Here is a 26,899-nt window from a genome sequence, read left to right on the forward strand (position 1 = left end):
ATAAAATATATATATATATATAAATAGATACATAATTTATTTCTAATAACGCCATCTGTTGAGATTATCATAGAAACTGTTAAAAAAATAAAGAAGTACGTTTATTATAAACTATTTATTGTGAACACTTACTACTACATACAGCTAATATAAAAATAAATTTAATTCTATTTTTTAAGTATAGGCTCAATGAAATTTTTCATTTCGTAGATTCTGGTGTGTACATCCGGTGCCCCGATGGCGCAAGGGAAGCCCCACGATACAATACCAATTTGTTTCCTGTCTTTCTGAGACACCAAAGCACTGCCGGAATCACCCTAGAATACAAAAGGAATTTTATATTTTATCCCAGAACAGAATGCTATATTGCTTAGTTGTTGTACACATAGATACTTAGTTGTTTACTCTAGTTGACTCACATAGGTACCCATATAGTTTGTAATTTGTGTGCATCGGTTTGAGTGTTAAATTACCGAATTTCATTCATTTGACATCCATGATAGATACTAATGTCTTAATTTGATTATTAGGCCTACAAATAATTTTTAGAAAGGTATCTGTTATCACTTTTTAATGAAATTAACAATAAGCACTCACATTGCACATGCCATGGCCGACGGAGTGGAAAGTGCAGATTTCCGCGCGTGGATTGATGGGAGGGGTTGGCCAGCCTTGACCTGCCGCCAACACACCGGCAGCGCACTCCTCGGGGCTGATGGTTGTCACGTCGAGAAGTTGCAGTTCATAAGGCAGGTGACCCCATGCCTGAAAGAAATATTTATCATTTGGAAATAACCGTAAATCTTGAAGCCTTACTTATTTTTAGAGGTTTTCGAATTATGTTTAACTAGCTTCCGCCCGCAGCTTCGCCCGCGTGGATTTCGGACTTCAAAAATGGAGCCGGTCGCGAACGTTCGAGAATGTTCGTTTTACGAAGCTACTCGCTACGTGATTCGCTAGCCTCTAGGTGCCAAGCAAGCCGCCTGCGTGTGCGTTCGCGACCTTATATATATACAAAAATAATCCTTATTCAGTATTCACGCGTGATGGCTTATTATTAGCGTATCTCATGTATAACATTAGTGTTTCTATACCGATTTCTATGATTCTTTTTTATGGAATATGTAATAATGTTAACTTTTTTAATTAGGGATGACTGAGAGTGTTATAAACGTAAGAGTAGTCAAATATAATGAGAAGGCTTCGAACTGCCAAGCTATCGGGAGATACACGTGTTATTGTGAGTCAACCATAAAAGATAGACATATGCTGTCGTGGGATATTTTTTACATAATTTTAAGGAGAACATTTTCGTCATACATGATTTCTGTGTAGCTTTAACCATTAAGGTTGCACACGCGACGGAAGCTTAAAAATGGAGTAACTTCTCCCGTTTTCCCAACATTTCCCTTCACTGCTCTGCTCCTATTAATTGTAGCGTGATGAAAAGTATACTATAACCAGCACAGGAGTATGACAAATAATTGTACCAAGTTTCGTTAAAATCCGTCGAGTAGTTTTCGTTTCTATAACGGTTATACAGACAGACAGACAGACAGACAAAAAAATTTTACTAATTGCATTTTTGGCATCAGTATCGATCCCTAATCACCCCCTGATAGTTATTTTGGAAATATATTTAATTTACAGAATTGACTTCTCTACAGATTTATTATAAGTATAGATATAGATAGAAGATAGATATAGATATAGAAGATAGATATAGATAGAAGATAGATAATGTTATCCTATTATAGACACGATCATAAAAATTAAGCCTTAATCGTTTCTGAGCGTGGAGAAGTATTATGCCGACCTGAATAAGGGCAATTATGGCCTGTGATATAAAAACTCAAATCAAACTCACCGAAGTAAGCCCCCAACCTGTGACAAAAGCATTTTCTCCGCCATCGACCCATTGGTATTTGAGGGCGATGACCGCGACTCTCTCGCCCAGTTTCAACGGGGAGGCCAGAAAGAGGATTCCAACATCGTACTTGATGTCGAACGGGTCCCAGCGGGGGTGGTTGCGGTAATCCTTGAAGCGGATTGTGTAGCCTCCAGTCTGCCATAAGTTGGAGCCAACGCGGGCGTGGAAAGTTCTGGAAATATTAATGAATCAATAAACACTCAAAAAGTTTTAAAATTCCTTTCGAATCTTTGCATCTGTGCGTTTGAAGTTAAGTGTAAACTTAAAATCGAGGGACGTTGTTTTCTCAATGAAAACAGTTAACGGGATATTCTAAAACTAAATTCACACTTAGCTTGCTGCACCCAATATTACAGAAACGAGACAATACTATAGAACACGTTTATAGCCAATTCATCCAAAAATATAATTTTATACAATCGGAAACACTGTAACATATGAAGGCCGTAATAAAAACAACAAAAACCAGCACTCACTCCAAGAGCTCACCCCTCCAGATAAATGGGTCAATGCAATGAGCTGCTGTCATCACATGCCTCCTGGAGACGATGGATCCACTACACATGAGCGATGGGTAAGACTCGCGTCCAAACACCAGGGCTACTTGATACGGCGCGTAGTTATCGGGGGCATCCTGCCCACCCACGATGCGAGAGGATCCGAAGAATTGGCTGAAGTCTTCTTCGGGGGATTCCAGGGGAATAGCTGCGATTAATTAGTTTATTAGTAATGTATCAGAGCGATAGGATAGTAAGAAAAAGTTTAACTGGTTTTGGAGTTCTAATGATGGTTAGCATTTATTAATTTATAAGAAATAAGTAGGTCTACATGTAGCAACTAAAGAGAAGAAAATATTTATTTCTGCAGAATTAAAAATTTTAACCTCCGGCTGTAAAACTTTTGTATTTAAGTACTTTTAATTTTATAATATTTAGCTAACTGTTTAACAAGTATTTAAAATTATCTTACCGCTTGCGACAACGGATGCCGTCAAGAGACCGAATATTATGGTATTCATTTTTCTTGTTCCTAGATTCAATCACTAAAAAAGCAGAATTGTTTATGATTTAGCAATAAAACGTTCTGTATTTATATTACAATTTTTATCTTTAAACAGATTATTACCTAGTTGACGCATCCCTTTTGACTTTGGATGCTCCAAACGTGATAAAAATTCAGTGGCCGGTTGGTGATTTGTTTGTAATTAGTTAATTCTTTTGTTGTCTTTTCCATTTTTGACAAGGTCAAGTAAACAGATACCCATTGAATAATAAAATCAAAGAGAAACTATTTCCCACGTAAGAATTAAATAGTTTGATAAATCTAAGGTAAGTAGTCGACATTCGCCAAATTTTATTTATCGTAATCATAAATCATCGTTAGAAAATCCGTCGGCACTTAGCCATTAAACATTTCATTCGATAAACTTACCATTTCGTCTGTCTACTGCTACAGAGATGGGCTCACGAATCTAATGGAATGGAATGGAAAGTACTTTATTGTTTTTTACCCGCATACATAATTCCTTTGAATAAATCAATAGCCACATGGTGGTATGTCTGTTAAATGCCATAAAAGGCATGACTACCCTGTTTATTTCTACAGTCAAGCAGCAGTCTACACTGCTGTGTTTCTGTTTGAATGTCAATTTCGCCAGTGAGTTCACTGGACATTGCAGACTTTAATTATCCCAGAGTTGCGCGCGCGGCGGAGAACATCTCTTCATTTAGTTATATAAAATAACACTAGATCAAGCAAGTTTAATCCAACGCCGCTGCGATTTGCATCGTCTTAGGTAAATTTGCTGTCTTGTTAAAGCTGTTTTTATGCAAACGATGTAGCATCAATTAATTACGCTGTCATTGTGAACTGGATCATGTCATTTGAACGCGTGATGGTTGCGATGAATATAAAATAGCAATTGTCAAGTTTATAGAGAGTATTATTGTTTATTTTTAAACCTACAATTTGTATTTTTAGATAAGAATGCCCATAGTTGCAAAAAGACGGAAATGCCCCCGTAGAAGAAATAAGGCCTCCTGACTATATAGCATTTGATGGGTTCAAAAAGTTATTCTCTGTTATAAATACAATGTCCTTCATATTGGAACACAGTACTGCAATGAAGGTGGAGGAAGCGCGAAAAGTATGCCAGAATCGTGAAAAGTGGCAATCCATCGTCTCTGCCTACCCCTATGGGATGGAGTCGTGATACTATGTATATATGTACTATGATGATGTTGTTTTGCAGTAAGAAGATATCGATCTATTAGTAATATCTAGACGAGGAGAGACTTAGCACATAATAAGGGTAATTCAATAACTTCAAATTAACAACGATAGAGGTTACCGACCTTGGTTTGCGTAATCTTAATTATATATCGGTACTTAATTGTAAATTATCTTAAGAATACAGATAAGATAGATCCTATACATGTGTGATGCATATTAACGTTGTCTCTCTTAATTAATAGTATTAGGTGTTTTGATTTTTGGTAAAGGCAAAGAATATACTTAGTCGCTATACTTGTATTGGTGTCCTATATTACGTTACATATTACATATTATGTTTGTGGTACATATTAAATCTTTTTTACACTGCTGAGTGTCAGTGAAACTTTTTTTTTATTGTTTTTAAGCATAACCAATAGCATGTTTTTGGTCGCGGTTTCGCTTACTTACCTACAGAACTTTCCTCAAAATAAAATTAATCAATCAAAACATTACTAATAGACAATATTCTCTATTAGTATAAGGAAATAGGTAAGTAACTGGAAAAATATTCCCAACCGGTAAAATACTTATAAACAAACGCAGAGATTTTATCTTTCTGATATTAATATAGATAAAGATCTTAACATTCTAATAGTTCAGTGACTAGTATGAAGATCCATAATGATAATTGTTCTATCCTTATCTAGTAACACTTTTTATAGAAGCCGACCAAACTGACTTGTGGGTATCCTGGGGCGGTAGTCACCAAATAATTATGATCACTTACATTCAGTAAGAGCTAGTACTCATTAGGTGTTTGGCGTTGCGTTCAACGTGTGTTGGTTTGGAAAGTATGTTTACCGATAGTAAAAGAAAAAATCGCAAATAATTTTTTAAACGAAGGAAAAGTAACCTGGCAAGACAATATAATTAAATATCATTTTAACCATTTTAAAGTAAGTAATACTTGGTTTAATTCATTCTAGTTGGTATTTATTTCGGAGACACTATTATTACTTATATTTACGTGTATGTTAGATCTAATTGTATTAGTAGTGATTTGTTTTTTAAAATTCCCTGTGCAATATTTTGTTTTTTCGTAAAGTTGTTTGGTTGGGATATGAAACGGATAACAGAATAATATTTTAATAACTTTGTTTCGTGTTATCTACAATTAATACAAGTTAGTTAAGGCAACAGACCCCCAAATTTCAATGCGATTTTACTAATAAATTTTTATAATCAATCGGATGTGTTTAGGTGCTTTATACAATGTTAAATCGACATATTTTGGTATTTAATTTCACGTGTAGACGAATTTATCATATTAAGTATCTGTGTTTGTAAACAACAACAACCTCGACCTTCGAATGTTTCACGTTTGTGAAAGTTTATTTTGGTGTAATTAGTAAGTGATAGTATTCAATAATTCGTTGATAAGAATGATATTTCGTTTTGCACTTATAATTACTAGGTTTTGCTCGCGTCTCTGCCCGTACAAAAAGGTTTTTTCGGGATAAACGTCCAGCTTTATATTTTCCCAGGGTAAACAGTAGTCTATAGAACTGAGTAATGTTTCCTACTAGATAAAAAAAATCAAAATCGGTTTAGTAGTTCCTGGCTTTAGCGCGTTCAAATAAAGAAATAGACTATTCAGCTGTATATATAATAGTATATATATTATATATAGTAGTTATAGATAAAAAAATGCGTGACCTGTGTCTTAAAATTACTTAGTTTTTAAATACATGTTAAGTATTTTTCTTGGATTGTATGTTAATCTTTAAAGTAAACAAATATTTTTATAAGGAAGTAAGCTATTGTTTTTAATTTGTTAATTTGGTTAAGTTTAAAATTTTCGCTCAGATTGAGTTTCCATAAGATTTATAGTTTGTTCAGTTTATTATTTACGCAAATATCTATAATTAAGGAGCTTTATCCGTCCTAATCTTAATCTCTGTAAAAATCAGACGAATTATTTTAATTAAAAACAATCAGACAAAAACAAAGTGGAATGAACTTGTTTTTGTTCGTATTTTGACATTATTTTTAGGTCAGTAGACGAAATGTCAACTAATTCCCATTTATCTTCCGTAAGATAATAATTAGTTATAAATAAAATATTTTTAACAATTCTTGTATAGTACTGCGCTAAACATCAAACGCTATGTTTAATAAAATGTTAATAGTTATTCTCTTAGGCCTTTTTGGGTCTCTTGGAACTGGTAAGATAATTATAAATGATAGTTTATTTTTATTGCTTTTAATGACGAGACGAGCTTACTGTTTGCCTGATGGTAAGCGATACGACCGCACATAAGCAGTAGAAACACCAGCACCTTGAATTACAAAGTAAATCTCGCCATCCTGAGACATGCGATGTTAAGTCTTATTATGTCCGGTAGTTACACTGGCTACAATGTCCTTCAAACTGAAACACAACAGTGACTGCACTCTCCTGTTTGGCGACAGAAATAGGCATTGCTGTGGCACCTACCCAGGCGGACTCTCACATGTGAAAGACCTACCACCAGTTATAGTTATTTCGCAAGCAAAAAAACAGTATTTTATTCCATTATAATTTTTTTTAGCTTTGCCTATAGAAGAAACAAACCTTACCGGATTTTTCACGCAGCGGATTATAGGAGGTGTGGATGCGCCTAAGGGCTATGCCCCCCATATGGTGGCTCTAGTGGGGGGTACCTTCTTCATCTCCGTCGGATGTGGCGGGTCCATTATCTCTACCAAGGTTGTCTTGACAGCTGCCCATTGCATTACATTTTATGTGGTTGATGGGAAGATATCACCGTAAGTAGTACCAGCATAGCTTTAGTCGTTAATGGACAATCCTGGTTGTGCCAACTGGCTACATTAATTTCTTTTTTTAATACCCGCGTCCAGCGAAGCAACGAAAGGTAATGATTTAACTCCGTATGTATGCATCCAATTTAAGTTCCACTACAATTTCACTAATAGAGGTCCGATTTTGATAAGTGAGTCCGACAGTTCGTCTTTACTGTGTGTTAAAGGCAATTTATTTTCAATTTTCAATATGATGGCTTAATTGCAGCTGGTGGTAAACATATCAGCCTGCAATTTCGAGAAGTGAGAGACGTATTTTTGGACGGTAGCCCCAAGAATACAAGTACCTTTTTTTGCGGGAAAAACACGTTCTTGCTGCCATCACTTGGGGGTTATGTTGGTTTCACCGGTATTACGGCCCAATATCGAAACTCGGGATTATAGCATCATCCGAACGAGCATTGGTCCGAGTCCCTAACCCCTCTACCCACATCGGTGTACCAACAAAAAACCGTGGTGGTATTCTTCGGCGCATACAGGACAATTCCAGGGTATCTTGAAGGATATAAGTACCTGACTGTTTTCTCTTTAAACCCTGAGTACAAAGTGAATTAATTCGCCTTTAAGTGTTGTATGTTTCGGTGAGATATACATATAGAAGTCATATTAATATTGTGATGGAAATTATTAAAAATGTACTCGTGTACATACAGACGCTAATTACAGTGGTTTCCAAGCTGTTTGATCTAGCGGTAAATCAATATCCGGAGTTTGCGATGGGATCACCGATCTCTGAATAATTAAACAATCGATTTGCAGCCTCAATGTAAAGGCTTATTGTTACAGATATTGTAATGAAAGGCAATAGGCGAGTTTTTTTATGGTTATTGTGAAATATTAATATATTCAGTAAAGACATTTTGTTTATCTTTAAGTATTTAGTAGATGTGCAGGCTGTTCGTATGTAACAACCTAACCACTCGAAAATGTAAATATCACCTAATTTATCTTAGTATTTTAGAAGAAAGCCTCACTTTATATTTTCCCAGCATAAAAAGCAGCATATAGCACTTAGAAGTAACGTTGATTCCGACAAAAAAATAAATCAAAATCGGTTTAATACCTCCTGAGATAAGCGCGATGAAACAGGCAAACTTTTCAACTTCATGTATTCGTATAGACTTGTGGAAAATGTTCACATTGGTGCACAGATTTTCGCAAAACTTGCGGCGTTGAGGCTTATCAACATTATCAAATAGTTTAACGCAATAGTGTACCCTAAGTTTAATTTATATTTTTCAGAAACTTCCACGGCAGAGTGGGCTCAAACCAATGGAACTCTGGAGGAATCGTTGTAGAGTTCTCAGACTACAATATCCACCCGAATTACGACGCTAAATACTTAAAATATGATGTTGGGGTACTTTTACTAAAGGAGCATTTGAATTTAAACGATAAGGTAGCGATCATAGCCTTGGACTACGAGAGGATTGATGGGAGACATCAGAACTACGTCACGGGATGGGGCGTTACTGGACCAAGATACGAAGACAACGTAGTAGTAAATATTGCCTTATAATTTGCAGAATTAAATTCCTGAATTTTGCATCCTTAGAACTAAAGTGACCTAACTCAAAACTTATATATTTTCTGATTTTGTTAAAAAACGAGCAAGCATGCTCTATAACCCTATGCCCCTTCTACATTGTTTTTAAATATTTTTATTCGTTGCCCACAAATCGTTATTTTTAAGTTAGGTAACCTTAGTTCTGAGGGTGCGATTTAATTATTTTGGTAAAATTTTAAATTTCTTAATAGCTATAATTTCCTTAAGAATGCATCTTAATCTGATAGTGAAGAGATAAAAATGACACCAAAGAACTCCTCAGGACAATGTCTTCTTATTTTCATCCAATACTTGTTACAGCACCTGGCGCCTACCCCTGAGGACCTGCAGCTGCTGTACGTAGAGACCATCAGCTACGAGCAATGCGCAAAGGACATGCATGCCGCGACCCTTGTGTGGGGCAGGGCTCCCCCCATCAACCCTGAAGTGGAGATCTGCACGCTCCACTCGCGCCGACATGGCATGTGTAATGTAAGTTTAGGAGCTTGAGTAGTTAATTTATTACTGTGTTTGAAATGGCGTTCGAAAATATTTTAATAGCAAAAAATCCGCTATCATTCGATTGCCATTACCCAATGTATAATGTAAAGGGAGTTTTGGTTCTCCTTCAGTTTTAATAACCGCAAAATTATTTATGTGTAAGATTACTAACATCCAGACTAATTGCTGATTTCAAGCTGCAGACAAAACCGAGAAAAGGTCTAGCAGTCAATAATCCTTTCTGAAATACGCTACTTTCATATTCATCTAACTCAGACATGTAAAAGTTATAATATCAAATCTTGATATATTTGCAGGGTGACTCCGGCAGTGCGTTGGTAAGTATAAAACATGGCAGGCAGATAGGCATCGTGTCCTGGGGTTTCCCTTGCGCACTAGGAGTGCCAGACGTCTTCGTGAGGATCAGTGGCGTGAAGCATTATTTGGACGAGATCTTGAGGAGTTTAGCTTAGATGTTCGTAACTAAGTTTAGAAGTAAGTTTATTTTGTTTGTAATGTTTTCGTTTTCAAATTGTAGATCTGCATCGAATAAAAGTTTAATGTTTAATATTTATTTTTATTACAAATCTACCTTATTGTTCTTATACCATTTTTATTTATTCCTTTGAAGAAGCTACCTAATAAATATTTATTCAAATGATTTGCCGTTAAATTTTTTGTAGGCGCTGTAACAATATAATATTTCCGTTTGCTGTTACCCGTGCCCAGCAGTGGGATAGTATATAATACTGGGGTTGTAGTAGTGCCTGTTTTGACCTTTAACTCCTGTTACAAAATTCTAAATTATAACCGCTTTAGTTATACCTACGCCTACCGCTTCAGGGATAAAGGCGTGATACATGTGTGTGTGTGTGTGTATTTTATTAACAGGTAATGATGATAGCTATAGGCGCCATATTAGATTTAATTTCTACAGAGTGGCCATTTTTGTGAGAGTGTTGTGCAATGTGCATTCATATATCAGTATTTTAATCGCGCATTAAGACACGAAACTTTTATCGTGGGTATCAATGTGGTATCAATTATAAAGGGCTTAACAATCTTACGCATATTATAAATGCCAGTATCTGTGAAAAAGTTTACATGTTTGTATGTTTGTTAGAGATAATTGCAGAAACAACTGAACGGATTTAGATTAAATTTGGCACACGGGTAGACCATGTTCTGCATTAACACATAAGCTACTTTCTGTACCGGTAATTAGCTCTCATGGCAAATAATAAATCTGATTTTTAAAATAGATGGCGCTAACATCGGGCTGTGTTCCAGCGACTTATCCAGCGGAAATGATTTTCATGCGGGTGAAACCGCGAGCGGTTGAATGTTATTCATTCGTTAATTCGTAGTAATATTATAATTTGCTTTTAAATGTATTACAGGCCTAATAAATCTTTGGGAGATTACAAATCGTAATCGCAATAGATCGTAGGTATGCTGATTAAATACTTTAATCTGTTTATTAAAATCGAAATTAAACATCTATGACGTGAGGAACTTGTATATACCTATTTTGCTCAAATAACTGTAAGGGTTTAAACCGTAGTAATAGCAATTAACAGAACTTAAAATAAACTTATATATCACACACTAGTTCTTAATGGTAGGTATAGACAAAGCGTTAGTATCATACTAGTTGATCTCTCGACCGTAACACTTGTTACCCATTCGCCTTCATAATTCAGTACAATTCTGCATTGCCAAATGATTATACAAAAACATATACTTGTTTCCAGAAATAGGTCTTGATTTCCTTTCAATAGAAGCATGCAAAGACACTTCAAAAACAACTTAAAAACAAACTTCTTTGATTTGGTATCGCTTATTTTATTTACAGTTAAGATCAGGTTCGGTTCGGAGATTATACGATGCTCTGCTGCAGCCAGGATTGGTAGGCGCTGACCCTGACGAACATGTCGGGACCGCCGCGTGCGCACGGGAAGCCCCACGATACCACACCGATCTGCTGGCCGTTGTCTAGGCGGGCAAGAGCGCTGCCGGAGTCACCCTGGAATAGACGCCGGTAAGTGAATACCCTAATCTATTAAGATACCATCAAGACAGTTCTTGCCAACCATAGAACAAAGAGTACTGGTAACATTTTGTTTTCACTTAATTACAATAGCCGGCATTTTTTTTCCAAACTTGGGCTTTTTTTTGTTAACCCGGCAGGGCCGGCTTATACAAACACACCGGTCTTGCGGGTGCGGAGTGCTTTAGGTACTGCGAGCCCTTAAGTGACCATGCTGAGGGCGACCCTCTTAAGGGTCGCGGCCTCGGCTCAGGACGGCCCCTGAGAGAGGATGATACATTAGCGATTATAGAAATAGCCGGCAAGCAACTTGAGTACACTACCACGTGGTGGAGTTTTTTGTAAGTGTATGTTCATGAACGTAGTGCACTAAGAAATCTAGTTAATAATTAAAATATTAAGTATCTATCTAAACAGTAACGACATATTCAATGTCTATGCAGCCATATGATCTTAATAAGAACCTCTTGCTTCATCGTCATCATCAGCCGCAGAATATCTACTGCTGAACATGAGTCTCTCCCAAAGATTTCCAGATCGATCTATTGGGTAACTCGCCATAATAACTCGTTCTGACTACTGGCCTTCTAATTTCAGCTGATGCATCAGGACAGATATAATGGAACAGTACTCTCATTGGTGTACATTATATTTAGACTTATTCAATACCATCTGTTACTAAATGATAAAGTACTCACATTACAAGTGCCTACGTTAGGACCGTGGAAGGTGCACAGCTCGATGTGAGGCTCGACGGGAGGTGGTCTCATGTTCAGATCGATGCCAGCTTGGATTGCACTGGCTACGCATGCGCTTCCACTGATAGTAGGCACAATGATCTCCAGCAGAGAGGGAGAGATGGCACCGCCGGTCTACAATTATAATGGATACTTAGCATAATCACAATTATAGAAAGTTTGTTGTAAAAGTATGTTAATAAAATATGTCATGCCAGGAACCTCACCTTGGCTTTGGGAAAAGCAGTAGGCATGGTTATAATTTAACATAAAATAGTCTTATTTAGTTCAGTATCGCGAAAACTAGATTATTCTCTCAAAATTCATATAATATATAAATCTTTACTAAAAAGTCTATTCATCTTACCTTCGTCATCATAGAATCAATTTCAAGAATTTATAAACCGTCTTCTTTATAGACTTGCATAGTTTCATTATATTTCTTGTTTGATACAAAAAACTTTTCTTACCCTGATCCTGCCCCATCCGGCGACTCTAGTGAGAACACCACCGGGCACATAGTCAAAGTTAAGAGGGATGCTGCGGACGACAGTCGTGTCGATGATGTTGTTGTGAGTGATGAACAGACCGATGTCGTTCTTGATGGTCGCAGAGACGTAGTGGGGGTGGGTTATGTTGCGAGCGACGGTGTACATGGTGCCTCCCTGGTTCCAGAAGTTGGTGCCGACCGTCAAGCGGAGGGTACTGGGAAAAAATAATTTCTTACATATATAAGCGGCGATAGCCTAGTTGGGTGTGGAACGGACTGCCGAGACGAATGTCCGCAGGTTCAAATCCCAAGGGCACACACCTCTGACTTTTCTAAAATCATGTGCGTATTCCTTGTGAATTTATCGTTCGCTTTAACGGTGAAGAAAAACATCGTGAGGAAACCTTAACATCTGAGAAGTTCTTTATAGGTGTGTGAAGTCGACCAATCCGCACTAGGCCAGCGTGGTGGACTAAGGCCTAATCCCTCTCAGTAGTAGAGGAGGCCCGCGCTCAGCAGTGGGCAAGTATATAATACAGGGCTGATATTATTATTATTTATTTTATTATATATATCTAATGTATATGAAAGCAACAAAGTGATGATACAGTAATAACGAAACGTACCTGGCGAGGGAACCGAAACTGAAAACAGCAGCGATACAATGAGCCGCAGTCAGAACGGAACGTCTACCGACAACTGAGCCTCCACAGCTGAAGCTCCTGATGAAGGTACCGGTGGTCATCGCCACCATGTGAGGGTGACTTCCGCTGGGGGCCTGGGTACCACCCACGATACGCGCGCTCGAATCGAGCTGCGTGAAGAAGATGGACATGTCCTGCTCATCTTCGAGCTTTGGGAAGGCTGGAATAAAATTTAGGATTTAGTGTAAGCAGTGAATGGCATTGCTTCTATATATTAAACGGCGTACATGGAAATGGGCTTATGTTTTGTGAAGAGTATGATTAGACCATGGATGATATTGACCTTAAAAGTCTAGATAAAAAAAAGATCTAGTTGGCCATACGACTGGTAGATACGAATGCCAAATGCGTATAAAAGATATTTAACGAGGAATAATTCTGGATTAACAATACATAATTTAAAAGTAAAAAAGTATTGTTTAAGCTTATATAAGATACGATAAATAAATGAGTTTCTAGAACCTGATAGAGACAAAAAGAGAGAAACTCTTAATACATATTAGAAGCATCCATATTGAGGACATAAAGGTTGATAGATACATGAGTCCTATGGTGATTGATAGGATTATCATCAGGACTTCTCGACACCAATCTCGAAACTATCACGATTTCTCGAAAAAAACAGAAAGCAATTAATGAGCGACGTGATATTTTTTTAAATACCCTAGAATATTCGTTTTATTACCCTGAAAATCGAACCGAGAAGCTCATAATCCTCTAACAAGGAGGCAGGATTTTTTTAAGTACACTCACCCCAGCTCCCCGCAACGAGGGCTACCAACAGAAGTGCTACTTTCACGTACATTGTGTAGCCCGAAGTAACACTGAATCTTGTGCAACGCGTATTTATATTACGAATAAATATTATCTATTAAATTCGATTACATTTGAAGTGTCTACTGATAAATCGTAAATTATAATAGATTGATTATGTATAAAGCTATAACCACATTAATATTGATTATTCTGATTGCGTATTGACTATTTTTGAAGGCCGTTACCTTAGAGGTTCCGTCAAAGAGGATATAGAAGGGCCTTGGTGTTTAACTGCAACAGCCCTAAGGAAGGGAATGAAGGGATTAAGATGGGGAAGAAGAAGGAATGATGTAAGCAAACTCTTCTAGCCATTAATGTATGGTTCACGATCTATATGCTATACATTTTGGATCTCGACTCGGTACTCAAATTCCGTCAGGCATGATTGTGTAAACGGCTAATAGGGCTAAAATAGGGTTAGCATCTTGACCTTTAGAATAGCGTAATCCTGTGAGAGAATCAGTAAATGAGTACATTTGTCTACAAAATTAAACTTTTTGTATAAGCTATATTTTTATGTATTTGAGGTGTCCGAATACGACACTAACAATATTTATAAGTAGTTCTTATTTTATAAATATTGACGTCAAGCAATATTAAAGTACAATAATATTGAAAAAAAAAAATAATTGTGGCTATTAACTTTAAATTGAGAATTTTGAAATATTTATAAAGTATTTTAATCTAATTAAGATTTTCTTTGTTTTTCGCTTGTCCTTGTATTCTCTTTCATTTTCAATTAAAATGTACTCACGATTTTTATTAGTTTTTACTTTTCTTTGGAAATTGTGAAACTAAGCAGTTTCTAAAGGCTAAGTAGTAACTCAGCCTTTTAACATATTCGACTCAAAATGAAAACTACATTTTTCTCCAACAACTGGTACATGATAATCAGACAAGGTGACGCAATAATGGATAACTAATTACTTTATATGCGCCAATTATCTCAAAAAGAAATTAATAATTTTATCATTAATATGATAATTTATTGATTATAATTATCGATCTTTGTACCATTTAATATGTAATTAATGAACAAGAGTACGTATTTTCAGATACATTTTCATTCAACATGTAAAATTACATAAATATATTATATAAAGGCAACTTTGTTGTAGACCAGTGATATCAAAACCCTTTGTCAAGAACAATCAAAAGCAATGGGCCATAATATAATCAAGCATTCATATTGTAATTATTTTATCAACATCCGTCCAGATATTAATGTTTCTCAATGAAATATTATGTTTGTGGGTTTGGGGGTTCAATACCATTGGTTGTTTTTTCATTCATTTGATCTGACGTACCTAGTTAATACCTAGCGCCACCTAAAGTGTTTTGTTCATATCTTTATTTCACGCGATCAAAATTTAATATAAGTATTTCAGAATATCGGGATATTTTTATGTTATTTATAATGAAAACAAATATATGATGTGTAGTGTTTGGTTCTTGTATGCCTTAAAACCTTTTTTCGAGATATGAAACTGATTAAGAACCTTAATCATGACTGACGATGATGATTACCTCCCGTCTGATCGTAGGGTGTATTAATCGTTATTAAATGTAGTCTATTTATTTATTATTTTGAACAAATTTATGTGTTGTAGAGTAGTAGAGGAAGCTCGTGCTCAGCAGTGGGCAAGTATATAATACAGGGGTGATATTATTATTATGTTGTATCTTTCATGCGGGAAATCACGACATAAAGGCCGGTCATGGATCCAACACGTAGAGGCCCCTTTAAGATACATTACTCTAGTTGGGGTTTATACACCTTGCGCATACTCTCTCTGTCTGTACTTATGGAGGAAATACAGCCAAAGACAGCGCTTGCAAGGTGCAGGGACTATTGCAGAAAAGATGGGAATTATACTGGGTCTTTGGATGAGATATAGCTGGACTGGTTGCTGGGCTATTGATTGAGACAGCGGGACGCCTGCCAAGTAAAATGTCTTAATCTTATGTATTCAAGGCAGACGGTGACTTGCCCCCCACTAGATGGGCATCCCATAAGTGGCGTAAGCCAAGGACGCAACACCGGTGTTGGTGGCTTAAGGGTGTCGAGAGGTGTGCACCGATTTGACCATTGCGGGTCGCTGTCGCGTCCCGGAGCGGGTGTCCTCGCTATTACGCAGATTGAGCACTTCCACCCTGGAGCTGAGGTTCTTAGCTCTTGCGACTTCCATCCCTAGCCGGCCAGTTAAGGCAAGCCAAGGGTCAGGGGGTCTCATTTAGCCCCTACGGAGTCAGTGAACGTGGTGTCGCCACTCACCGTCAGCTCACCACAAAGCCGCCCCTGCGGGCTTATTATTATTATTATTATGTGTTGTCGCTTTAATAGCATTTTTTTATTACATACCGTAATGTCTTTCAATATTTGCAATAATGGATATTAAAATTAAAATTGTACTACAGCAACTTGAGAATCGATTCACTCCTACTAACTTTAAAATATGAATGTTTACTAATAAATATTTTAATTTTAAATCTATACTATTATATAGATCTTAAGAGTTTGTTTGAAAGCGCGAATCTCAAGAATTATTAGTTCGAATTGGAAAAACCCTTTAGTGTTGGAGAGCCCATTTATCGAGGAAGGCTGTAGGCTATAATGTAACATCACGTATGACCAATAGGAGCGAAGCATCATTGGAAAATCTTTCAAAAACGGGGAAAAATTATTCTTTTTGAGTGTTTCCGTTGTATGCCGCACGACTGTGGGCTTCCTCCGACGGAAGTGTTTAAGTTGTCGTCCGTAGCCGCCCTTGCCCCCCTAGCCCGTCTTTTATGTGTGTTGGGGGGGCAGAAGCACTGGTCTTCCATCAAAACATATGCCATACATATTTATCTGTAACATGAAACAATTAGTAATTGCTGCGGTGCTGTTTTACTTACATTACAATAAACAAACGACCGCACCATGTTCAAAACATAAGACTGAATATAAAACTAGATTAAGGCTTCAACTCTTATAAAAATATATGTTGTTTCTAAACTCAGAATATTATCTACGCACTTATAAATACGGCCCAACGATACTAATTTATACTGGTTTTTCGTTGTGTACGTATGTATTTAGAGTATTTCATATATGCCAAGTATTAGTATCTTATCATCGGATTAACAACGTGTATCAATTAACGCAAGAACGAGATAATTGTCACGTGCCGGTCATATATGATCTAGATCTATATTTTGGGTGCATAATATCCGGTTGGCAAGCGTCGCAAAAAGGTTGAGGCTGCAGGCTGGTGGTAGGATATATTTTATATCTCCGCGGTGACCCTCTTCGGCGCATTAGGGACGGCTGCGGGCTTCCTCTGACGTTGAAGTGTCTAGTCTGCGACCGCAGCCGCCCCTGCGCGGTGCCGCCTTGAGGCCCGTCTCCTATAGGGGGGGCTCAGAAGCCCCGCGCACCGAAGGACGCCCTCGGCGTCTACGGCAGCGTGAGGCCAACTACACACTGCCGTCCGTCCCGGGGGTCAACCGACAAATGTGCAAAAATGCACAGAAATGCACTAGGGCGGACAGCCCCCTGCTGCCCGCCGACGACCCCCTTCGTGGCCCCTATTAGTCGCCTCTTACGACAGGCAGGGGATACCGTGGTGGAATTCTCCAAACGCCCCCATTCCACAGGGCGGATATATTTTATATCTGCCCGGATCGTGACGTACACAAGGTGTTAAAACACGTCACGATGTCTCACGTAAGTGTGTCGTGTCTCGGGATCGGCCTGTGTATATCCGGTTCCTACAGGCCGGCATAATTGTGTCGACTGTTGAGGGGTCATGTCTCTCGTGAGTCGACATTTCAGTGGGGTAACTTTTCCATGCCCGTACAAAAAAAGGTATAGGAACTAAGCTAAATCTCTTCCTGAAGTGCTTAAAGTGCTTGCTGATTAGAAAAGTAAAGGAATGGTGGATGGATAAGACGTCTTTGTACAATCGTTAAGGCTAATAAGAAAAAAAATGTCCGTGCGATAAATCACGTGTTCAAGCACGAATTTAGTAACACTATAAGAAGACAATACAATAGAAAAGTTTGCAAGTTGTCTTAGGCTTCTGGTATTTAGTGGGGGTCAGAGACAAATGTCGTACCTTTATTAACTTAAAACACTGAATGTATACCAATATCTAGGTATACATTGATAGTTTTTTGACAGATCCTAAAAAAATATATTTGATAAAGTATTTGTTTACCGATCGTTTCTTTTTACTCTGAATATGCTATGAGAGATATCCATGTGCTGATAGTTTTATCTCATGATGTGAGAGATGACCTCATGCTGAGCAGAAATTTTATATTATTTGCTCGTCTGCTTATATTATATTTATTTACTTTGGATATGAACTATGATTTTATAACTTACGAAATTGTCATTTATTTTTATACCACATAGGAGATTAAAATTTTGGAATATATGTTAACGCTTGTATCTCCGAATGCCTGGAAAGAAGCGAAAATACTTAATGCACACATGAACATATAGTATCGTTAAACATTTTTTCACTTTAATCGACGCTTTAATCTTAGATAATTGCGTATATTTTTCGAGAATCCACTGCAACAAAATAAAGAAAAAAAAAGCAACACGAATGATTAAACATGAAGGCATTATCGGTCTTTAATCATCAATGATTACCTAGATCCCATTTAGGATATTCGCCCCATAAACTCGAAGACCTATAGGTCTCAAAGTAAGAGCTAATCAAATCAATCAATCTCGATGCCTTTTACACTTTTACGTGACATCATAGATCTAGATTAAAGGGCATTTTGTGAGTTCATTTGAAATGTCCTCTACAACCGCTTGACCCCTTCATAGACGATTACTTAGACTCAGTATTTCATTATGTTAGATCCTTCTTTACCTTGTACGGAGACGTAAGGGTCGAACGTATTTATTTCTTATTCCATTTAACTTTGTGTTTGCCTAAATATAAATCAATATATCGAATTGGCATACATAATCTCTGCACGACGGATGTCTGCGACATCCACCGTACTCCTCGGACCTTGTGCCAACAGATTACCACTTTTTCCGTAATTTGGATAATTTTTACAAGAAAAAATTCGACTCCGATTTGTCAGTCCAAATCGCGTTCAGAGAGTTTATTAATTTTCGCCCCCATGGTGTTTTTAGAAAAGGGATCAATGAACTCCCTATAAGTTGACAAAAGTGATAGATAACAATGGTGCATACATTGATTAATTAATTATATATTACGAAAAAAAAGACCTTGTGTTCCTCCCATACAAAACGACAATTTCATATGTAAGGATCTATATTATGATGCAATCATCAGAAAGTCATACATATTTTAGATGATTTTATTTAATTTACTTCACACCTAATGATTTGAGATGTGCACAATAAGTTAAAAACATTTGGATCTTCATGTGGATGTAAAATGTAGTAAATAAAAAGATATATTAAATAAGTTTATACGTTTAATAATCAATAACAATTTATTAAACGCACTCGTGTGACATTAAAGTGGAATAGCAATTGTTTAGTTGAGAGTGTTGGTTTGGACCCAGTTCCTGTAGGCGCTGACCCTGACGAACATGTCGGGGGCACCCAGGGCGCAAGGCAGACCCCACGACACGATACCGATCTGCTGGTTGCGGTCAAGGCGGACCAGAGCGCTGCCGGAGTCACCCTGCAATGAATAATAGTATAGTTCTTAGAAATAAACATACAAAAATTAAAACATACATTCTTTGAAAAAGGAAAAATGATGATCATTCTTTAAATACTAGCTACTTTTTGAGCCTGTACGCTATACGCAGCCAGATACATCTTCTAATAAGCGAGAGTTGAAATAAAATACCATTCCAATGTAATATTATTTCCAGCAACGTGTCTGTAAAGATTTGTTCTATAAAAAACAAATTCTCTTTTTCTCTAACTTATTTGCAAATAATTACATTGAAACATTGATAAAGAGCGCTACAACAGTGCAGCAAAAATCATACGCTGTGTTTTGCGTAGCCGATGCGCATACAATTTTATGACTTGCCCCTACTTTTATACTTAGAGCTCGTGGAGCCAGTCTTCGGGTACAGTAACAACAAGTCTGTCGTATGGTAACATTGGTGGATTATATATTGTCAAGTAGCATGTAGAAAAAGTGAGTGACGGTACTCACGTTGCAAGTTCCATGGTTGCGAGAGTGGAAGGTACATAGTTCGACGTTCGGGTCAACAGCAGGAGCTCTCATGTTGAGGCTGGCGGAAACACTGGCGACGTCACGCACGCAGCGGTTACCGTCGATAGTTTGCGTGTTCAGTTGGAGCAGGTTCGCAGAGATAGCACCACCGGCCTAAAAATATCATTAATTATTGTTTTAATTTGATGTACATAATATGTATGTGTTGGTAAATAGTATTTGTGAAAATAAAAGTAATTTCGTTAGTCTTTCTCACAATCTAAAATTTAATAAAATGTATAATAATGTAACGATAAACAATGTTGACGGTCTCAGTGGCGTAGTTGTATTGCGTGCTCGGTGGCTACCGCGCTGAGGTTTTAGGTTAGAAATCCGGGTCGGGAAAAGTGATATCGAACTTCTCCTCCCAGTATTCGCTTCGAGTCTGCTCGGGTCGGGCTCGGTAAATAGAAACAATATCACCCCTATTACATAGGATCTAATGTAGCTGGCGAAATTTAGGTGATGTAAAACTTCTGCCTGGATAAGGCGTGGTTAATTATATGTATGTAATGTATTGAAAAATATTCTTTGGGGCACGAGGAATATGATGTAATTTATTATCATTAAGCAAGCTTCGTACCCTGATTCTTCCCCATCCAGCAACTCTGGAGTTAATTCCGTTTCCGATGAAGTCGTAGTTGACAACGATGGCGCGGACAGCATTGGTCATGGCGATGTTGGCCGAGGTGTGGAGGATGCCGATGTCATTCTTGATTGTGTTAGCGTTGTAGCTAGAGTGGATGACGTGCCTCTGGAAGGCGTGCATCACACCACCACTGTTCCAGCGGTTGGTACCCACAGTCCCGCGGAGGTTCCTAAAAAAATGTAAGTAACTTAGTAGGTATTTAATGTTATTAAAATGATAATGTGATTAAACGTCAAATCTGTGTGCATTTTACATTACGTTTAGACTTTTTTAAAAACATGGACTAAGGTGCTCAATTACTTCTATAATATTATGCTCTATGTTAAATAGAGAGGGTCTGGAAACCGATGTCATGTTGGACAAAAGGATTGATGACTTGACAATGATATTGAGGAACAATTACCTGCTGAGTGTGTTACCGCTGACGACAGCGGCGATGCAGTGGGCAGCGGTGAGGACAGTCCTGCGGGTGATGATAGAGCCGCCGCATATGAAGCTTCTGACGACTGCTCCATTGGTCAAAGCGACCATATGAGGATGGGCGCCATTAGCGGCCTGGGTACCGCCCACAATACGCGCGTTGCGGTCCACATGCTCGAAGAAGATGGACATGTCCTGCTCTGCTTCAGGAGCTGGGAAGGCTGAGAGAAATATTTGAAGGTTACATGATACTTATATGTTTTAGATATTTAAATGGAAGGATTTCAAGAACAGTAAACGTATATACTACGTGGTGAATTTTAATAGAAAACCTCGTCAATGCACCAAATAACTATATTGATATCTTCCTAAGTTATTTTTAAAAACAATAACAATCTATACTATTATATAAAGCTGAAGAGTTTGTTTGTTTGTTTGTTTGTTTGTTTGTTTGTTTGAACGCGCTAATCTCAGGAACTACCGGTCCAAACTGAAAAATTCTTTTTGCGTTGGATAGCCCTTTGTTCGTGGAGTGCTATAGGCTATATATCATCACGCTATACCCAATAGGAGCGGGGCAGTAATGGCTAATCTCAGGAACTACCGGTCCAAACTGAAAAATTCTTTTTGCGTTGGATAGCCCTTTGTTCGTGGAGTGCTATAGGCTATATATCATCACGCTATACCCAATTGGAGCGAGGCAGTAATGGCTAATCTCAGGAACTACCGGTCCAAACTGAAAAATTCTTTTTGCGTTGGATAGCCCTTTATTCGTGGAGTGCTATAGGCTATATATCATCACGCTATACCCAATAGGAGCGGGGCAGTAATGGCTAATCTCAGGAACTACCGGTCCAAACTGAAAAATTCTTTTTGCGTTGGATAGCCCTTTGTTCGTGGAGAGCTATAGGCTATATATCATCACGCTATATTCAATAGGAGCGGAGCAGTAATAGCTAATCTATACTATTATATAAAGCTGAAGAGTTTGTTTGTTTGTTTGTTTGAACGCGCTAATCTGAGGAACTACCGGTCCAAACTGAAAAATTCTTTTTGAGTTGGATAGCCCTTTGTTCGTGGAGTGCTATAGGCTATATATCATCACGCTATACCCAATAGGAGCGGGGCAGTAATGGCTAATCTCAGGAACTACCGGTCCAAACTGAAAAATTCTTTTTGCGTTGGATAGCCCTTTGTTCGTGGAGTGCTATAGGCTATATATCATCACGCTATACCCAATAGGAGCGGGGCAGTAATGGCTAATCTCAGGAACTACCAGTCCAAACTGAAAAATTCTTTTTGCGTTGGATAGCCCTTTATTCGTGGAGTGCTATAGGCTATATATCATCACGCTATACCCAATAGGAGCGGGGCAGTAATGGCTAATCTCAGGAACTACCGGTCCAAACTCAAAAAATCTTTTTGCGTTGGATAGCTCTTTGTTCGTGGAGAGCTATAGGCTATATATCATCACGCTATATTCAATAGGAGCGGAGCAGTAATGGCTAATCTCAGGAACTACCGGTTTGAACTGAAAAAATCTTTTTGTGTTGGATAGCCCTTTGTTCCTGGAGTGCTATAGGCATATCATCATGCTATAACCAATAGGAGCGGAGCAGTAATGAAACATGTTGCAAAAACGGGGCAAATTATGAGTTTTGAGAGCTTCCGTTGCCTGCGCTGCGTAAACGGTTAAAGTTATGCAACAATGATGTATGACGGGATTGTTTCACTTAAAAAGTTCTAAATAATATAACAAAGTCCCCCGCTGCATCTGTCTGCCTTAACGTGTTAAACTCAAAAACTACCTAACGTATTAAGATGAAATTTGGTATGGAGACAGTTTGAGACCCTGGGAAGAACATAGGCTCCCGGGAAACTACTATTTTTATAACGGAAAACTTTAGCCTGAAAAACTTTATAACACGGGCGAAGCCGCGAGCAAAAGCTAGTGTGATTATAAACCTCATGACGGGACGGGCACGCCAAGAACGCTTTTGTCAACGGCACCACTTATAGCTTGGTGATACTCCGTTGCTATAACCTATTGCAAATCATTATAACATAGCTTTATAGTGATACGTATCATTCAGAATATTTATCGAACAGCTTAAAATACCTTTACCTATTGGCTATTGGTATATTAAATCCATATTCCTACCAAGGCGTAAATATTATAATAAACTTTAGTATGCACAATTCTGGCATTGTGTTAAACAAATAAATTATTAGCTTATATATTCATTAACATTTGTGTTTCCAATCCTTAAATAATATAAAACAAAGTCCCGCGCTGTTTGTCTGCTTGAACGCAATAAAGTCAAACACTACCGAAAAGATTTCAATAAAATTTGGAATGGGATAATTTGAGACCCTGGGAAGGCCATAAATAATGTATGGTGGAATTGTTTCTTCTTTATAAGTCTATAGAAAAGCCCGCGATAGCAGGTGTTTCAGAGATAGCTAACTACTTTTAATTCTTAAAAATGGTCATATAATATAATGTGGTAATTGAAAAGCTAAATAGACGGATAATATAATCCTTATCAAATTAAATACGTTAATTACCTTTATCAGTTCATGTACTTTATAATTGCCTTTTACAGCGTTTTGGAATGAATTCCATAAGAGTTATCGAAAAATAAAACTTGCGTGACAAAACAAATTCAAGTGGTCTCACATCGACGCGGCGCCCTCGGTCACGCATTTTTTTTTATTATTTTGAAGGATGAGACGAGCTTGCCGTTCGCCTAATTGTAAGCGATAAGACCGCACATAAACAGTAGAAACACCATGTAAGTAACACCGTGAATTACAAAGTATTGTTTGGTATTCCACTGCCATAGCAATCCTGAGACATGAGATGTTAAGTCTTATTATGTCCAATAGTTACACTGGCTACAATGTTCTTCAAACCGGAACACGACGGTGACTACACACTGATGCTTGATGGCAGAACATTGCGGTAGTACCTACCCAGGCGGACCCTCACATATGAGAGACCTACCACCAGTACATAATTTTTGCTATATGCGCCGAAAAATGAAGTGCCCAAGACAGTTACTATCTAAGACAAAAAATAATTTAAGCATATGCTCTGCTATTGAGACGAAGTCAGGTCAGGGTTACTAGTAACATAATAAAAGTGAAAAAATAACAAGGTGGATAGAGCTTTATTCATCACGTAGGCGAACATAGCTCTACTTATGATAAGGTACATGAGAATATTTAATTATTATTTAAATAAAATCGCTTATATAAGTAACTATATTGAACATATAAAAAATGAAAGACTGAAGTAAACAAAGAAGCCAGCTTCGATGGACAGGAAAGAAGAAATAAAAAAGATATATTTAATCTTATAAACACAAAGGGAGGAAAGCGTCGCGATCCTCACCGGTGAGGACGATAGAAGTTCTAACCTACCTAACCTACCAGCCTTTCACTAGCTACCTAAGCAATGAGCGACGAATGAAATGCTGATTCATGAATTTTAATTTGTTATTCATAGTTTATAATCTATGTTGTTCAAATGTTGAAAAACGAGCATGAATAGCCCTCGTACAAGCTAATTACTCACTAATCATTGAATTAATACGGTTATAGATAAGTTATTAATCACTTGATAAATAATCTACGATTATGATATGGTTAATTGTAATTAATCGTTATAGTCCAATGATTATTTAATTTCACGTGAATATTATACATAATTAATTGCAAAAATAATGGATTTTGTATATAGTAGAATGTAATTATGGCTTCTCTGATAAAAGTGTAACTGAAATATAGATACTCGGATAAAAGAACATAATATAGCTGACATGAATAGAGACGATCTACTTTCTGAAATCTATAAACATTCAGAGAAAGGTTTCAAACTTTAAGTACATAAGATTTGAGAAGCTGAAAATTTCTCTCCCAGAAAGTTGCTACCTAGAAATTCACTAAGGTTGTTGGTATAAAAAGTCCTAATTTCAAAAAGGTACTTGGCTGGAAGTTTGCTCAGGCCTGAGATCTTGAACATTTATATAATTAAATTGGAACCCAAAAGACCGACTACCACACCCGTAAGTCGAACCCGTATATTTGCGTTTATCGGATTGTAAACAACTAACTTTTGCAATTTAGTCGATCATGAAGATAGTTATTATGACACTAACTTTTGAACGACCAAGACTACGGCCGAACGACCAACACAACAGTCCGGCTAGCGACCATGACCATCGACGAGTAACAATTTCTATATTAATAGCTAAAATATGAAGTCCTCTTCACACACTCTGACAAATACGGTCTTCCCTCATAGTTTTCGAAATGGTAGGTTTTTTTTTCAGATCCTTTGCGTGCTCAAACTTTCCTTTAATTAGGAAATAGTTCAGTTAGATGTTGCCATTTTATAAATTGAATTAGTTACCTTGCTGACATATACAAGAATACTTTTATAACAGCCTTTTCTTTTGACGTAAGGGTGCATGTCACTGCTCCGTCGCAAGTAACATCTATATAACGTCCTCTTGCATGTCTTGGCGTCATGCTAATACAAATTTTAGTTCCAATTTTTGTCCATGGACTATATACTTGCTGGTGATACATAGCATGGAGCCTATTATTGTTTTTTGACTTCAATATTTTGTACAAATTGAGTTGAAGTTCCATTTTTTGGGCTTTGAATTTGTGTGCTTTCCGTAAACAATAAAAAAACATGAGGCCAATATTTTCCTTTTTGAGTTCTTGCAGTTATAAAACTAAGGGTTGCCAGTATTGGCACGACTCACATTAAAGAAGAATTGCACATTTTCGTGTTGAAAAAATATATAAGATATCTTACCATTGCACCCCGCCAAAATGGCGACCAGAAGAACTAAAAATTTAATCGCCATTTTGTCTTGGACTGCCCAACTAGCTAATTAGATTCTCTGAAATCCGTTTATATATACACCATACAGATTTGATTATCTCGAGCCTATTTTGATTACTTCGATAGGATATCGAACAGTCATTGATAAAGTATTAGGTGTGAAACGAATTTCTGTATCGTAGGGTCCGTAGGTACCTGAATCTTTTATTTCTAAAAGAAAGTGGTTTATCACGTCCTCATGGGGGGCGATTGAACGGTTATGTTGGGTTCGTTGGCCTTACTACACGGCGTTGAGCGGCTCGAAGAGAAGGAAAACGTTGGGCGACCACTGGGCAGAGGCTCTAACAATATAAAGGGGGCTTTAGTTGGTATTGGCAATAGCAACTAAAGTTTCGCATTGTTATTTTCGGCGCGTTTCTTTGTCGAAGTGTCTTGCTGTCGTCCGCAACTGCTCCTGCGGGTGCTGCCTAGTGCGGTCTGTCTCCTGATATGGGTGAGGTGGTCCTCAAAACAAAGGGGTAAATTGATATCTTAATATAATAAATTATAATCTATACTAACATATAAACCAGAATAATTTGTTTGAAAGCACTAGTCTTAGGAACTACTTAACCGATTTTGATTTTTTTTATTGATAGACAACTACATCACTCATAAGACTTATAGGTTACTTTCCATCCCGGAAAAACTTTTTCACTCGGGCGGAGCTGCAGCCGAAACTAGTCATCAATATAGTTTAGGCGACAGTAGTATTTTTCTAGAGATAACCCTAAATTGGTTCTTAAATATTACGATTATAAAATTATCTCGTTATATTCGGAGAACGTTATTAATAATTAACTTATCTAAAATCGCTTTATATAGGATGTCCTAAAGCCGATATCAAACTAAACATTTGTTAAGA

General features: G+C 37.4%; 4 protein-coding genes across 5 annotated transcripts; 1 reads left to right on the forward strand and 3 right to left on the reverse strand.

The window, feature by feature from the left end:
• Window positions 1-96: 96 nt before the first annotated feature.
• LOC115451389 (chymotrypsin-1) lies at window positions 97-2,982 on the reverse strand. Its single transcript, XM_030179684.1, has 5 exons — window positions 2,900-2,982; window positions 2,407-2,635; window positions 1,868-2,102; window positions 598-765; window positions 97-317 (listed from the first exon to the last, which is right to left on the reverse strand). Exons 1-5 carry the CDS (start codon window positions 2,946-2,948, stop codon window positions 168-170), a joined length of 831 nt encoding a protein of 276 aa, XP_030035544.1. The 5' UTR covers window positions 2,949-2,982; the 3' UTR covers window positions 97-167.
• A 1,947-nt stretch (window positions 2,983-4,929) lies between these two features.
• Window positions 4,930-9,621, forward strand: LOC115455105 (chymotrypsin-1). Of its 2 annotated transcripts, none has more exons than XM_037437410.1 (5): window positions 4,930-5,100; window positions 6,736-6,952; window positions 8,249-8,507; window positions 8,874-9,044; window positions 9,371-9,621. In XM_037437410.1, the coding sequence occupies exons 2-5, from the start codon at window positions 6,825-6,827 to the stop codon at window positions 9,524-9,526; spliced, it is 714 nt and encodes a 237-aa protein (XP_037293307.1). In that variant the 5' UTR covers window positions 4,930-5,100; window positions 6,736-6,824; the 3' UTR covers window positions 9,527-9,621. The 2 variants fall into 2 exon arrangements, with proteins under 2 accessions (XP_037293307.1, XP_037293306.1); XM_037437409.1 differs by lacking the exon at window positions 4,930-5,100 and adding an exon at window positions 6,300-6,369.
• A 1,253-nt stretch (window positions 9,622-10,874) lies between these two features.
• On the reverse strand, window positions 10,875-13,944 carry LOC115454722 (chymotrypsin-2). Its single transcript, XM_037437416.1, has 5 exons — window positions 13,788-13,944; window positions 12,957-13,194; window positions 12,311-12,545; window positions 11,802-11,975; window positions 10,875-11,079 (listed from the first exon to the last, which is right to left on the reverse strand). The coding sequence occupies exons 1-5, from the start codon at window positions 13,837-13,839 to the stop codon at window positions 10,933-10,935; spliced, it is 846 nt and encodes a 281-aa protein (XP_037293313.1). The 5' UTR covers window positions 13,840-13,944; the 3' UTR covers window positions 10,875-10,932.
• Window positions 13,945-19,286: 5,342 nt separating this feature from the next.
• On the reverse strand, window positions 19,287-26,095 carry LOC115454848 (chymotrypsin-2). Its single transcript, XM_037437412.1, has 5 exons — window positions 25,966-26,095; window positions 21,118-21,355; window positions 20,649-20,883; window positions 20,006-20,179; window positions 19,287-19,516 (listed from the first exon to the last, which is right to left on the reverse strand). The coding sequence occupies exons 1-5, from the start codon at window positions 26,015-26,017 to the stop codon at window positions 19,367-19,369; spliced, it is 849 nt and encodes a 282-aa protein (XP_037293309.1). The 5' UTR covers window positions 26,018-26,095; the 3' UTR covers window positions 19,287-19,366.
• Window positions 26,096-26,899: the final 804 nt, after the last annotated feature.

The sequence above is a fragment of the Manduca sexta genome, chromosome 11 (genome assembly GCF_014839805.1).
Source record: "Manduca sexta isolate Smith_Timp_Sample1 chromosome 11, JHU_Msex_v1.0, whole genome shotgun sequence".
Taxonomy (NCBI): Eukaryota; Metazoa; Arthropoda; class Insecta; order Lepidoptera; family Sphingidae; genus Manduca; species Manduca sexta.